The sequence below is a fragment of the Puma concolor genome, chromosome A1 (assembly GCF_028749965.1).
Source record: "Puma concolor isolate L17-30 chromosome A1, mPumCon1.1.hap2, whole genome shotgun sequence".
Lineage (NCBI taxonomy): Eukaryota > Metazoa > Chordata > Mammalia > Carnivora > Felidae > Puma > Puma concolor.
In genome coordinates, this window is record NC_141667.1 from 101,423,727 (window position 1) to 101,437,078 (window position 13,352).

Below are 13,352 nucleotides of genomic sequence, written 5' to 3' on the forward strand. Positions count from 1 at the left end.
GATGGTTCAACACCTGCAAATCAATGTGATACACCATATTAACAAAATGAAGGACAAAGTCATAAGATCTTTAAAATTTTTTTAGTCTATTTTATTTTCTGAGAGAGCGAGCAGAGGAGGGGCAGAGAGACAGGGAGAGCAAGAATTCCAAGCAGGTTCCACACTATCAATGCAGAGCCTGATGCGGGGCTCGAACCCACCATGATACCATGACCTGAATCGAAATCGAGTCGGACACTCAAATGACTGAGCCACCCAGGTGCCCCTAAAATCATAAGATCTTAACAGATGCAGAAAAAGCATTTGACAAAATTCAGTATCCACTTACGACAAACACTCCAAACAGAGGGAACATACCTCAACATAATAAAGGCCATATATGGTAAGCCCACAGCTCACCTCAGACTCAATGATAAAAAGAGCAGCAATAAGACAAGGATGCTCACTCTCACCACTTTTATTCAACTTAGTATTAGAAGACCTAGTCAGAGCATTTAAGCCAGAAAAGAAAAAAAATAAAAGGCATCCAAATCAGAAAGGAAGAAGTAAAATGGTCACTATTTGCAGGTGACATATATAGAAAACCTTAAGATTCCACAAAGAAAGTGTTAGAATTAATCAATGAATTCAGTAAACTTAAATGATAATCAAAATACCAAAAAAATCTGTTGTGTTTTTTTTTTTTAATTTTTTTTTTTAACATTTATTTATTTTTGAGACAGAGAGAGACAGAGCATGAACGGGGGAGGGGCAGAGAGAGAGGGAGACACAGAATCGGAAGCAGGCTCCAGGCTCCGAGCCATCAGCCCAGAGCCCGACGCGGGGCTCGAACTCACGGACCGCGAGATCGTGACCTGAGCTGAAGTCGGACGCTCAACCGACTGAGCCACCCAGGCGCCCCTGTTGTGTTTATATATTACCAGAACTAGAAATTAAGAAAACAATCCTATTTACAATGGTATCAAAAAGAATAAAATACAAAGGAGTAGATTTTTTTTAATTTTTTTAATGTTTATTTATTTTTGAGAGAGAGCGCGTGCACGCGCACGCATGAGTGGGGGAGCGGCAAAGAGAGAGGGAGACACAGAATCCAAAGCAAGCTCCAGGCTGTGAGCTGTCAGCACAGAGTCCGACATGGGGCCCGAACTCATGAACCATGAGATCATGACCTGAGCTGAAGTAGGACTCTCAACTGACTGAGCCACCCAGGCACCCCTATAGGAATAGGTTTAAGCAAGACCTCTACCCTGAAAACTCTAAGGCACAGATGAAAGAAACTGAAGACACAAATGAATGCTACGATAGTCAATGCTCGTGGATTGGAAGAATACCATTAAAATATCCATACCACTCAAAGCAATGTACATATTCAATGCAATCCCTATCAAAATTCCAATAGCATTTTTCACACAAACACAACAAACAATCCTCAAATCTGTATGGCACCACAAAAGACCTCAAATCACCAAAGCAAGTTTGAGAAAGACAATGAAGCTGGAGGTATCACACTCCCTGATTTTAAACTATATTACAAAGCTACTGTCATCAAAATAGTATAGTTGACATACAATCAGATCTACTAATCAACATAATGAAACAGAAAACCCAGAAATAAACCCATACATATATGGTCAATTAATTTACCACCACAACAAAAAAACAACAAGGAAAAGACAGTCTCTTCAATAAATGTTGGGAAAACTGCAGCCACGTGAAAAAGAGTTAACACTGGACCACTATCATAAACTATACACAAAAATTAGCTCAAAATTGATTACAGACTTGAATGTAAGACCTTCTTCCTAGAAGAAAACACAGGGTGGTAAGGTCCTTGACATAGGTCTTGGCAATGACTTTTTGTACTTGACACCAAAAGCAAAGGCAACAAAAGCAAAAATAGATAAATGGGACATTTACTAAAAGACTTCCACAAATGACTTGAAACAAAATGAGAAGGCAACCTACTCTATGGCAGAAAATATTTGCAAACTGTACATCTGATGAGGGGTTAATATCCAAAATATAGGAAGAATTCACATAACTCCACAGCAAAAAATACTCTGATTTTAAAATGGGCAGTGGTTGCCTGGGTGGCTCCACTGGTTGAGCGTCCGACTTCAGCTCAGGTCATGATCTCACGGTCCGTGAATTCGAGCCCCGCATCGGGCTCTGTGCTGACAGCTCAGAGCCTGGAGCCTGCTTCACATTCTGTGTCTCCCTCTCTCTCTACCCCTCCCCCGTTCATGCTCTGTCTCTCTCTGAATCAAAAATAAAAATAAACATTAAAAAAAAATTTTTAAATGGGCAGTGGATCTGAAAAGACGTTTCTTTCAAAGACGACATACAGATGGTCAACAGGTACATGAAAAGGAGCTTGCTCAACATCAATAATCATCAGGGAAATACAAATTAAAACCACAAGATACCATCTCAAACCTGAAAGAAGAACTATTATCAAAAAGACAAAAAGTGTTGGTGAGGAAGCAGAGAAAAGGGAACCCCTGTGCACTAATGGTAGCAATGTAAGTTGGTGCAGCCACTGTGAAAAATGGTATGGAGAGCCCTCAAAAAATTAAAAATAGAGGGGCACCTGTGTGGCAGTTGGTTGAGCAACCAACTCTTGATTCCAGGTCAGGTCACAATCACAGGGTATTGGGATCGAGCCCTGCATCAGGCTCTGTGCTGAGCCTGGAGCCTCTTAAGATTCTCTCTCATATTCTCTCATTCTCTCTCTCCCCCACTCCTCGCTTGTTCTCTCTCAAATTTAAAAAGACAAAAATTAAAAATAGAATTACATATGATCTGGTAATTGCACTTCTGGGTATTTATCTGAAGAAAATGAAAAAATAACTTGAAAAGATGGGAGTGCTGCCATTTTGACAACATGGATGGACTGTGAGGACATTCTGCTAAATAAAGTAAGTCAAAGACATATACCATATGATCTCATTTACATGTGGAATCTCAAAAAAAAAAAAAAAGCTCATAGATACAAACAACAGATTGGTGGTTGCCAGAGGTGTGGAGTGGGAGTGGGCAAAATGAGTGAGGGGGTCAAAAGGTACAAACTTTCAGTTGTAAAATAAATAAATCCTGGGGATGTAATGAACAGTATACTGGCTTCATTTCATAGTACTGTGTTGCATATTTGAAAGTTGCTAAGACGGTACATCATTAAAGTTCTTCTCACAAGAAAAAAATGTTTTTAATTAATTTATTGGGGGGGGGCGGGGGGTGAGGGACAGAGAAAAGAGGCAGGGAGAGAATCCCAAGCAGGCTCTACCCTGTCAGCATAGACCCTGATGCTGGGCTCAAACTCACAAATCGTGAGATCATGATCTGAGCCAAAATCAAGTCAGATGTTTAACCCAGACACCCCAAGAAAAAAAAATTGCAACTATGTATGGTGATGGATATTAGCTAGACTTATTGTGGTGAATGTTTTGCAGTATATACAAATACTGAATCATTATCTTGTGCACCTGGAGCTAATAATATTATGTCAATTATACCTCAAAAAAACAAAGACAGGAAATAGAAAAGAAAAAAAGAATTCAAAGTCATTTTTGTTGTATCTTCTCCCTCCCTCCAAATACAAGCCCCAGCTGGGAAGAGTAACTTTGGAATTTTCTGTTAAGTGCAATACACTCAATACATTTACTATTTATAGAGCATTGCTTTGAGCATCTGACATTTAAGAGAAAAATCAGGTTTTTTCTTAATTTTTTTTTTTAATTTTTAATGTTTATTTTTGAGAGAGAGAGGGAGACACAGAATCGGAAGCAGGCTCCAGGTTCCAAGTTGTTAGCACAGAGCCCGACACAGGACTCTAACCCATGAACTGTGAGATCATGACCTGAGCCTACGTCAGACACTCAACCAGGCCCTCCAGGCACCCTGAGAGAACATCAGTTCTTGAATTGGAACCTAATCACTGAACGTTCTCAGAAGTGCTTCATTTTGATGTGATTCATAGCAAGTAACAATAAGGCTTTGTTTTCCCTAACAAACTTCAGACAAAGGCAGACCAGAGTAAAAAAGCTTAAAACCACATAACATTATATATAAATGATCTAGATAATGATTACAGTTACATTTGCAATAAACACCTATAAATATTTTCATGTTCTATTTTGAAATAAGATTGAAATCATACTATTATTACATACAGCATCACAATGATTATTTTATTTCAGATAACATTCAACCTGAATCAAACCCAAGGCCACTTTTATTTTTAATTACTGTAAGTTTGGTTAGCTCACATTTAAAAAAAATTATTCTTTTTTAAAACCCTACTATTTGGAAGTCACTACAACAACATGTCAAATTAGAGGAGTAAAAGTAAAAGAAGCTTTTGCACAGTGCAAGTAAATGTTCCATTACCCTCACTTTGAAATTCCGACTCTGGCTGAAATTCAGAAAAAGCTTTTAAGGTTTCTCTCCGCCCACTGCCTCCCACCTCTGTAGGTATGTGTATCTTTCACACTGTCCCTATCAACTTGGCGATGTTTCTAACTCCACAGGGATTTAAAACGGGGCGGGGGGGGGGGGGGGCAGGGGTGTGGGTAGGGCTCTCTCCCTTCTCCCACCCCTGTGGTGTGTGTGGCTGAAGGTTCCTCCCCACGGCTTCTCACAAGACTTTCAAGATCAAGTGATTCCTGGCCAAGAAACAAAAACAGAACCACCCCCTGTTCCCCAGTGAAAACTGGTAATAAGATCAGGGGCAACCCCAAGAAGAGACACTGGAGAAGAACCAAGCAGACTGTGTAAGGAACTGCACAGGAGACGGCACACATTTATGCTGTGTCGAGGTCACTAGCATCTCACTTTACCAAGCTGAAAGTATCCCCACTACTTGGACTGACAGGAGAATATGTCTTATCAGGTAGATTCTTTTTCTCTTTGCTCCGGTGCCTCTGCATGAGAAGGTTCCCTAATAAATCTGAAACCTTTTGTTTGTAAATAAAGAAATTTTTTAAGTGGAGGGAGAGAGAGACTTGCTACCAAAGGCAGCAAGAAAGGAATAATGAAACGAAGTGAAACAAAATGCCCAACTCAGCAGGTTGAGCCACTTCTAGCTCTGTCAACATTACAGTCCCTGGAGCATGAAAGACTTACACTCATGAATAATTATAATAACCCTCAGACATTTTTTAAAAGGTCAGGCGATCTTTCTTCTGTGCTCTAAGTGTACACGTTTGATGGAAATTATTTTGCGAACAACCGAGGAACCATCTGTAAAGGGTCTAAGGAAGCAAAATTTTGCTGTGCCCGATCTCCCAAAGCACCAAATGGAAATGTTTCTTCGACTAGGAAATAACTTACCTCGTAATACTCCCCAAACTCTGTTGGCCTTGAGGAAAGCCACTGGTTCTTTCACAAGTAAAGTATCTGCAGTGGGAGGGGGGGAAAGTTTCTGTTAATCCCTCAGTGACACACAGTGAATTTCCTAAACATGTAGTTAATATTTCTGGACCATTCTTTTCTCCCTAGCTCCAGGCCTGTTTCCTCCAACTGCCTCCCGTACATTCTTCACAGAGATACCCTGCGGATTCCTTGAACTCTGCATGCCCAGAGCTGAGCTCCCCCACTCTTTCCTGCTCCGTGCTGCCTCTGCCTGTCCCTAGTGCCTTCATCTCCATGAGGCACCACAGTGCCCTCCTACCAGGTGAACTTTTCGAGTCAGAAATCTGGGTGACATCTCCACAATTCCTTATTTTCCCCTCCAGGACAGTTATTCTCTCCACGGCCCCTCAACAGACTAGGTTCCTAATTCAGCTATGACTTTAAATCAAAAGTGCAAAACGTTCCTCAGTTCCTCGGGAAAGCCTCAAGTATCACTCCAATCTTCCACTCCACCAAAGGCCAGAGACTCACCTCCGCTCTTTCTCTTCTCCTTCTGTGCTTCCCTACTTGCCTTGCATCCACCTTCCCAGCTATTAGCCTAAATATGCTTTAAGGTTCACTTCCTAAGTCACTTGAGCTAAATTCAGCTTTGTCCCAATCAACAAAAGGTTCACACCCAGGTAGGGCAGGTTCCAGTTGGATGCTTCTGGACAAAGCGGGGGGGGGGGGGGGGGGGGGGGGGTGTGCTAATCTCTCAATCTTTTAATTCCCACTCTGTGTAAGGCTGTCCCAATAGTCATTTGAGACTTTTGGAGAGGGGAGTCAAACACAGATAAAGTAAAGCACCAGACAGTACAGAGAGACTGAAAGCTGAAGGGTGTGGAAAGATGGGGACTCTGCCACAGTAAAGACACTCGAGGGCTGCAGGTTAATGACTTAGTATCATATCTGGCCTGCATCATCACCCTCCACCACCGCCACCCACACTGTCCTACAGGAGCAGGCCGCAGGTAAGGAAAAGAGCAGTCAACAGCCAATAATCAGGTGACTCTCTCAGGTGACAGTCTTGTGACAAGGCAGCTGTTTCCATCAGAAGACTGCAGTGCTGGCTAAGAGAGGGATTGCTATTTTGAGTACAATGTAATCATGTTTCCTCTCCACCTCTATCAAATTCTTAGCCACCAGACTCATGGGATGCTGTTTAAAAACATTTTTTGGGGGCGCCTGGGTGGCGCAGTCGGTTAAGCGTCCGACTTCAGCCAGGTCACGATCTCGCGGTCCGTGAGTTCGAGCCCCACGTCAGGCTCTGGGCTGATGGCTCAGAGCCTGGAGCCTGTTTCCGATTCTATGTCTCCCTCTCTCTCTGCCCCTCCCCCGTTCATGCTCTGTCTCTCTCTGTCCCAAAAATAAGTAAACGTTGAAAAAAAAAATTAAAAAAAAAAAAAAAAGAAAAAAAAAACCATTTTTTGCTGCAACATCGTTTTGAGATCTCCCAGAAATAGTTGTAACACAAAGAATCACCTAAACACATTAACATGTTGCATGTACTTGATGCTTATTATTTTCCAATAGCCGAGGATGCAACAAGGGTTCTGATTCAACTCAACGCAAAACCCACAACGAGAAAGCAGTTAAAACGAGATTTTGTTTTCTTAGAAGCTGGAGAATTTTAATTTTTATTTCAAAACCAAATTATGAGTGTTCACAGTGATTACCTCCCTGATGTGGGATGTAATGCGGCACCTTTGACTTTTCAGTTATCCCCTTCTGTGCTTGCTTTCTGCGCCGTAATTACTTCGTTTTCAAGAGTGTGCATACAAATAACATCAATATGTTACTGTCTAAAAATAAAATAGGTAAGGCTAAAATCGCCTTTGAGATGCCCACTCAAGTCCCTCTACTTTCGTCAGAAGAAATACACATCACACCTTTTCCTGGGTATTGACACACACACACACACGTGTGAACAAATGTAGCATGGCTTCATATGTGCGTTCCTGTGCGTGTGCCGAAATACAAACAGTATCCTGCATTAGTATACAGTGTCCTTTGTTCAACCCAGCAGTTCATCTTGGCAGGCTCTCCAAGTCTGTTCTTTCACTCTGCCTCTTTATTCTTCACTGCTGTGTTCTTTAGTGTGGACTGACAAGGCATAGTCATTCTTGCGGGGACGAACATGCAGTTTTGTTTATAGCTCTTCACTGGTACACACAAGCTGCATCGAACATCCCTGTTATATGTAATTAATGCTCTACAGGAGAAACTAGGTCATTCCTGGTTCACAGGGAATACACATTTCTAATACATAAAGCTGCAACACTTGTCACTCCCTCCACCATTTTCCCACACTCCGCAGCAGCTGGTGTCATTTCCATCTGTGTTAACTTTCTCAGCATCTTCATCAACTAGTTCAAAACTTAAAACTAGTTTATCCTTCGACCAGAAAAACACAATCAGCTTGGCCCAAGGAGCTTCTCTTTCAGAATAAAGGTTTGCAAAGCTGAATGGATGACAAGCTCTAACTCTCCCGTCTCAAAACACTGTATTTTCTGGAATTTACAGTATGTCATTACTGTTGCTAACGGACCGCAAAGACTCCTTGGCAAGTCAATGACCCTTTCTATCTCAATTCAGATTGTAAAACATAATTCATGAAGGGTCTGAGTGCGGTCAACTGAAATCACATGTCTGATGTTGCCCAAGAATCCTGTTTCTCTTCTAAGAACAGCTACAGAATTGAGAAATGAACTTATTTTTCCGAGGTGTATTATTAAGAAATGTGATCCATACTAAGAGGATGAAGAGACATACTGAACTGTCTGTAACGCAGTCTGAGGACAAAGGAGTCACTCTTTTCTCTGAGATCTGGGGTATCCCTTCTATCCTTACACCCAGCTCACCAGTCTGCTCTCTCTGCGCTTAATCTATCACCTACAACCTCACACTGCTCCCGTTGGTTCCTTGGTGTATATTCCACGTTTTCCCCAGTCAGTAGCCCCTACAGAAACATTTTAGGCAACAAAAATATCTTACAGCTAAGTTTTGTTTATATCCTGAAATGAAAGAGCTCCAGCCCCACCCCCAGTTCTGTATCATTTTTGTGTCAAATAAGATTACAAACAGAGATCATGGAGGCACACACAGATTTATCTTCAAAATAAAAGCGAAGAAACTGCCTGATGTCCAAAAATGAGTTATTAGCCTAGTAAATTACTGCACTAAAAATGATGTCATAGAAAAATATTTCACTACATGTTCGTTTTGCTAGACAAAAAAAAAAAAAAAGGCAAATACAAAAACCCCACTTTCACATAATTGTTTCTCATACGTTTATACTTCTATCAATGTGTAATATTTCAATGTATCACTCTACAAAAAAACCACATCTGAAATAACGGTGGTCAAGTGAGTGCTGGGGTTATGAATGATGTACTTTCTCCTCTTCACTTCCTGTGCTTAAAGATGTTCTACAATGACTGTGCATGACTTTAATGTTAAGCTGAAAAATAAAAATCATAAACTCACTGGCCAAGAACTCACAACAGTTCATGGCATGGAAGCTGTTTCTGGCACTTAAGTCACCAACGAGCAGCACAGGACACGACATGCTCACGTTAGCATAGGTACTCACAGGACTCGTCTGAAGTGATGTTGGGGAAAAGATCACACTCCGAGTCCAGGACAACTGTGACGAGAAGTTGCTGTAACTCTATCGCACTATTAGGTTTAGCAGGGCGACGCTGCCTCTTGTCGAAACCAAAAATGTATTCGTGATATCTGTGTGAGAAATAAATTCAAATAAAGTTTTAAAGCACCGCAGCCAAATTTTACATACATATGTGGCAGTGGACATCCCAGTGGGGCTCCTCCAATCCCAGCCACCCCATACTGGTCCAATTAGAGACTCTCACCCCAAGCTGCACATCAGAACTTCCGGGGGAGCTTTTTGAAAATACTGATGTCCAGACCTCCGGAATCAGAATCTCTGAGGGTGGCATATAGGCATGGGAATTTGAGAAGGTACACCCACACTTCCAAGTACCTCATTTCAAGAGACTGTTAAGAACCAGTAATCAAACCAATAATGGGAATCCCATCACTCTTGGGTAGGCAAGCCAATTGCATCCAGTGATGAAGGTGGTGCATTAGGGGTAATGTTGGCAGAAGGTTTCCTACACTAAGTGAGCCACAAAAGCCACATTTCTCTGTATGTGATACCTGGACCGGCTGTAGCCACACTAAAGATAGCAGAGATGGAAAGAACACGGATTCCCTAATGATACTGTTGAGCCACTTAGTCAAGTAGCTGTGGAATCCTGTTTTGGACTTCCTAAAATGTGAGATAATAGGTTTTCTTATTGCTTAAGCTTGACTAAAACAGAGTTCCTGTTACCTTCCAAAAAAAAAAAAAAAAAAACCTAGCTAATACAAAAACCCCCCCAAAAGAAGGCCTACAGAATTCTCACCAGGGTCTTGAAAATTTACCTTCTGCCGGTACCCAAATACCAGAGAAAGGGGATATTAAAACAGCATTTAAAGGTGCTAAAGACCTGACAGGCTTCAAAGCAATCATTTAAATAACATTTTATAGATTTTGATAAGCCAGAGGCTGTGCATGCTACTTAAGTGTAAGAACACCTTGTGTTTTTCCAGAAAAGTAAGGAGAGGTAGGAAAGTTCCAATGAGTCTGGAAGCGTATGGAAGTTAACCAGTGAGAGAACAGAATGGACGATGATGCTGGGGGCCCTTTCCAAGGGAAAACCTTGACAGGATCAGAAGGAAATTAAGAGGGGCACCTGGGTGCCTCTGTTGGTTAAGTGTCTGACTTCGGCTCAGGTCATGATCTTGTAGCTCATGGGTTCGAGCCCCCACGTCAGACTCTGTGCTGACAGCTCAGAGCCTGGAGCCTGTTTCAGATTCTGTGTCTCCCTCTCTCTCTGCCCCTCCCCTGTTCATGCTCTGTCTCTGTCTCAAAAATAAGCAAACATTAAAAAAAAATTTTTAAAAAAGGAAATTAAGATCGCTGAACTGTATAGTTAGAAATGGTTAAGATGTGGGGTGCCTGGGTGGCTCAGCAGGGTAAGCGTCCAACTCTTGGTTTCTGCTCAGGTCATGATCTCACAGTTCTTCAATTCGAGCCCTGCATGGGGCTCAGCACTGACAGTGCAGAGCCTGCTTGGGATTCTCCCTGTCCCTCTCTCTCTCTCTCTGCCCCTTCCCCTGCTCTCGTGTGTGCTTGTCTGCTCTCTTAAATGAATTAAAAATTTTTCTTTCAAAAAAAATTTAAAAAGAATTTTTAAAATTTTAAAATTTTTCTTTCAAAAAAAATTTAAAAAGAAATGGTTAAGATGGCAAATTCTATCTTGTATGTATTTTATCACAGTTAAATAAATTTTTTAAAAAAGGAAATTAAAATTGCCAGCAGCTCTGAATTTTGAGCTAGGTGCTGGCTTGGCCCAAATAAGGAGAACTTTGGTCCTAGATATTAAAACTAACAGAAAACTCAAAGGGTTCTAAACCAATGGTGTCCAAGGTATTTGGGTTAATTTTCCCTTTCAGGAACTGAGGGAGTGCAGCTATTCATTCATTTAAAAAAAATGAGTGACTCAGGGCACCTGGGCGGCTCAGTCAATTGAGTGTCCGACTTTGGCTCAGGTCATGATCTCACAGTTAGTGAGTTCGAGCCCCATGTCAGGCTCTGTACTGATAGCTCAGAGCCTGGAGCCTGCTTCGGATTCTGTGTCTGCTTCTCTCTCTCTGCCTCTCCCCCGCTTGCGCTCGGTCTCTCTCTCTCAAAAATGAACATTAAAAAAAATTCTTTTTAATTAAAAAATGAGTAACTAGCATGAGACGGACCTTGTTCTACAAGTTGAGGAAGCTGCCATGCACCAGACCCAACTCTCTCCTTGCAAAAAACACACTCTGAAAGCAGGGTTTGTGATAGAAGTTGGGCCCCCCAAAGACAGGAGCCTCTGGCTCTGAACTGCCTAGGGCGTAGACCATGTGTCCACCTAGAGCCTTTGGAACATCTCCATCATCTCTACGTTCTTCCAACCACACTGCGCTTATACTCTGAAATAGATATTGACCTTCCTGAATTCCTAGAATGCTCCCCTGAATGCTTTCAAGTCTTAGCCATAAGGGCTAATGTTTTATATCCTGCTTCCTAACAGCGTAGGGTATAATTAACAGCTGCTTCACACACCAGCCATGGTTAGTTAGGCCAACTCCAGATAATCACCTGCACTGCCTCGAAATGCCAAGCCTTGTTTTCAAACCATCTCACCACTGACTCAAGTCCTTGTTATCCAACCACTGTCAACTTGACTTCCTTGCTCTCTTGTCATAATCCTCGTCATTTCAAGCCTGTCACCCAGTCCTCGTTTTACTAACAGTATGTCACAGAAGGAAAATACAATTTTAGACACTGAGTCCCAAAGCAAACGTGGTAAGCGTGTTTGTTTTTTTAAAATATTTCCTAGCCAGCACCAAATTACATTCCTTCCCTGAACTCCAGGCCTTCAGGAGACTCCAGCCTACACAGGTCTCACGGTGAGGGGACACCAAAGAAAGGCTGCTGAAACACCTCCCCAAGTGCAATCGGCCTTCTGTGTGGTGTAGCCAGCAAAGCCAGGCTGTCGGCTGCCTCCTCATCCCCTGATTCACCCAGTCTGTGGCCAAAGGGGTTGCAGACGTGGAAATGCGGTGAGCTCCAGAACAGGAAGCGGGGAGAGCCAGCACATGACGTGCTGGGAAAAGACGAGCAGAGACTGCCATGAACCCATTACATCGAAGTAATTAGATGCAAGCATGGAACATTTCCTAAGAAACAGACTTTGGGAGTTTGGGGCAATGCTCCAACCTGAGGCCTTTCTGCCTTCTGAACTGTTACCTGATCTGGCCAGTGGGGTGGGGAGACTGCAGACGGCAACCAACTTGGGAGTTCTGGTGTCAAGCATTAAGCACTCATTTTCCTCCCAGAATTCTCTTCACGTAAGAAGCTGCCACACTCCAGCCCCTCCATCCGCCCTACTCTCCCCTCCAAGGCGAAGCTGGGCACAGATTCTGAGCAGCCTACTCCTTCCCTCTCAGTATCCCGCACGCAAACCAGGGTTCCAGAATGCCCGGGAAGTCCCTTAGCAGGCAGGAGGGGGAGGGGAAGAGCTTGGGTTTCAGCGGCTGTCTGAGCCGGCTCTCCCACCTTCTGGACCTGTCCCTGTCCCTTTGGCGAGGTCACGGGCCAGCTCGGCACTGGTTCCTTATCTGCTGAAAGGGGAAAAACGCACGCGTACGGTCGCGGCGTGGACAAGAGGCGCGCAGGGCTCCCCTCCCCTCGCCCCCCGCGCCGGCCCAGCGCCCCAGGGGGTTGGCCCCGCCTCCGCCCCGCAGCGCGCAGGGAGCGCTCACCGCCGAAAAGCTTCTTGCAGGAGGGAGCAGGTGGGGCCGGCGGTGGACGAGGGGCCGTAGCCGATGGAGAAGTTGTCGCGGGAGAGGTGCAGCAGGCGCGGAGACGTCTTCACCGAGAGCGGCATAGGCCACAGGGCCGACTCCGGCGCGGCGGAGGAGCGCGGGGCCAGCGCCGCCAGCAGCGCCAGCAGCGCCGCCAGCCCCAGCCCGCGGTGCCTCATGGCCGGTCGGCCCAGGTCTGGCGGAGCTGCAGCCCGCGCACCTGACCTCCGCCCGGACCCCGAGGAGGAAGCGCCGAGCGCGGGGGCGGCGGAGTCAGCTGACGGCGCGCCCCGCCCAGGCCCGCCTCCCGGCCTGTGGGACCGCCCCGCCGCCCTCCGCGCCCCGCCCCGCCCCGCCCGACCCGACCCGACCCGACCCGACCCGACCCGACCCAACCCGAGGGGAGGCCCCGGGAAACGCGGCGAGGGGCTGGGCCGGCGGGGGCTCCGGAGACTTGCGCCCCAGCCCAGACCGCCCCTGACCGCCGTTCAGCTTGAACCGTAGCCTCCCGTCGGAACCCCGGGGGGCAGACTTGTCAGCAGGTGGGAGGTTCA

General features: G+C 44.6%; 1 protein-coding gene across 1 annotated transcript in view; it reads right to left on the reverse strand.

Moving 5' to 3' along the window:
- The window catches only part of HEXB (hexosaminidase subunit beta), a 31,961-nt gene extending 18,905 nt beyond the window's left edge, over window positions 1-13,056 (reverse strand). The window contains exons 1-3 of the mRNA XM_086698920.1: window positions 12,757-13,056; window positions 8,981-9,126; window positions 5,329-5,394 (exon numbers count right to left, since the gene is read on the reverse strand). Of these exons, the coding sequence (XP_086555046.1) occupies window positions 5,329-5,394; window positions 8,981-9,126; window positions 12,757-12,977 (433 nt within the window). The 5' untranslated portion in view covers window positions 12,978-13,056. The remainder of the gene's footprint in view (window positions 1-5,328; window positions 5,395-8,980; window positions 9,127-12,756) is intronic.
- Between the last annotated feature and the right edge of the window lie 296 nt (window positions 13,057-13,352).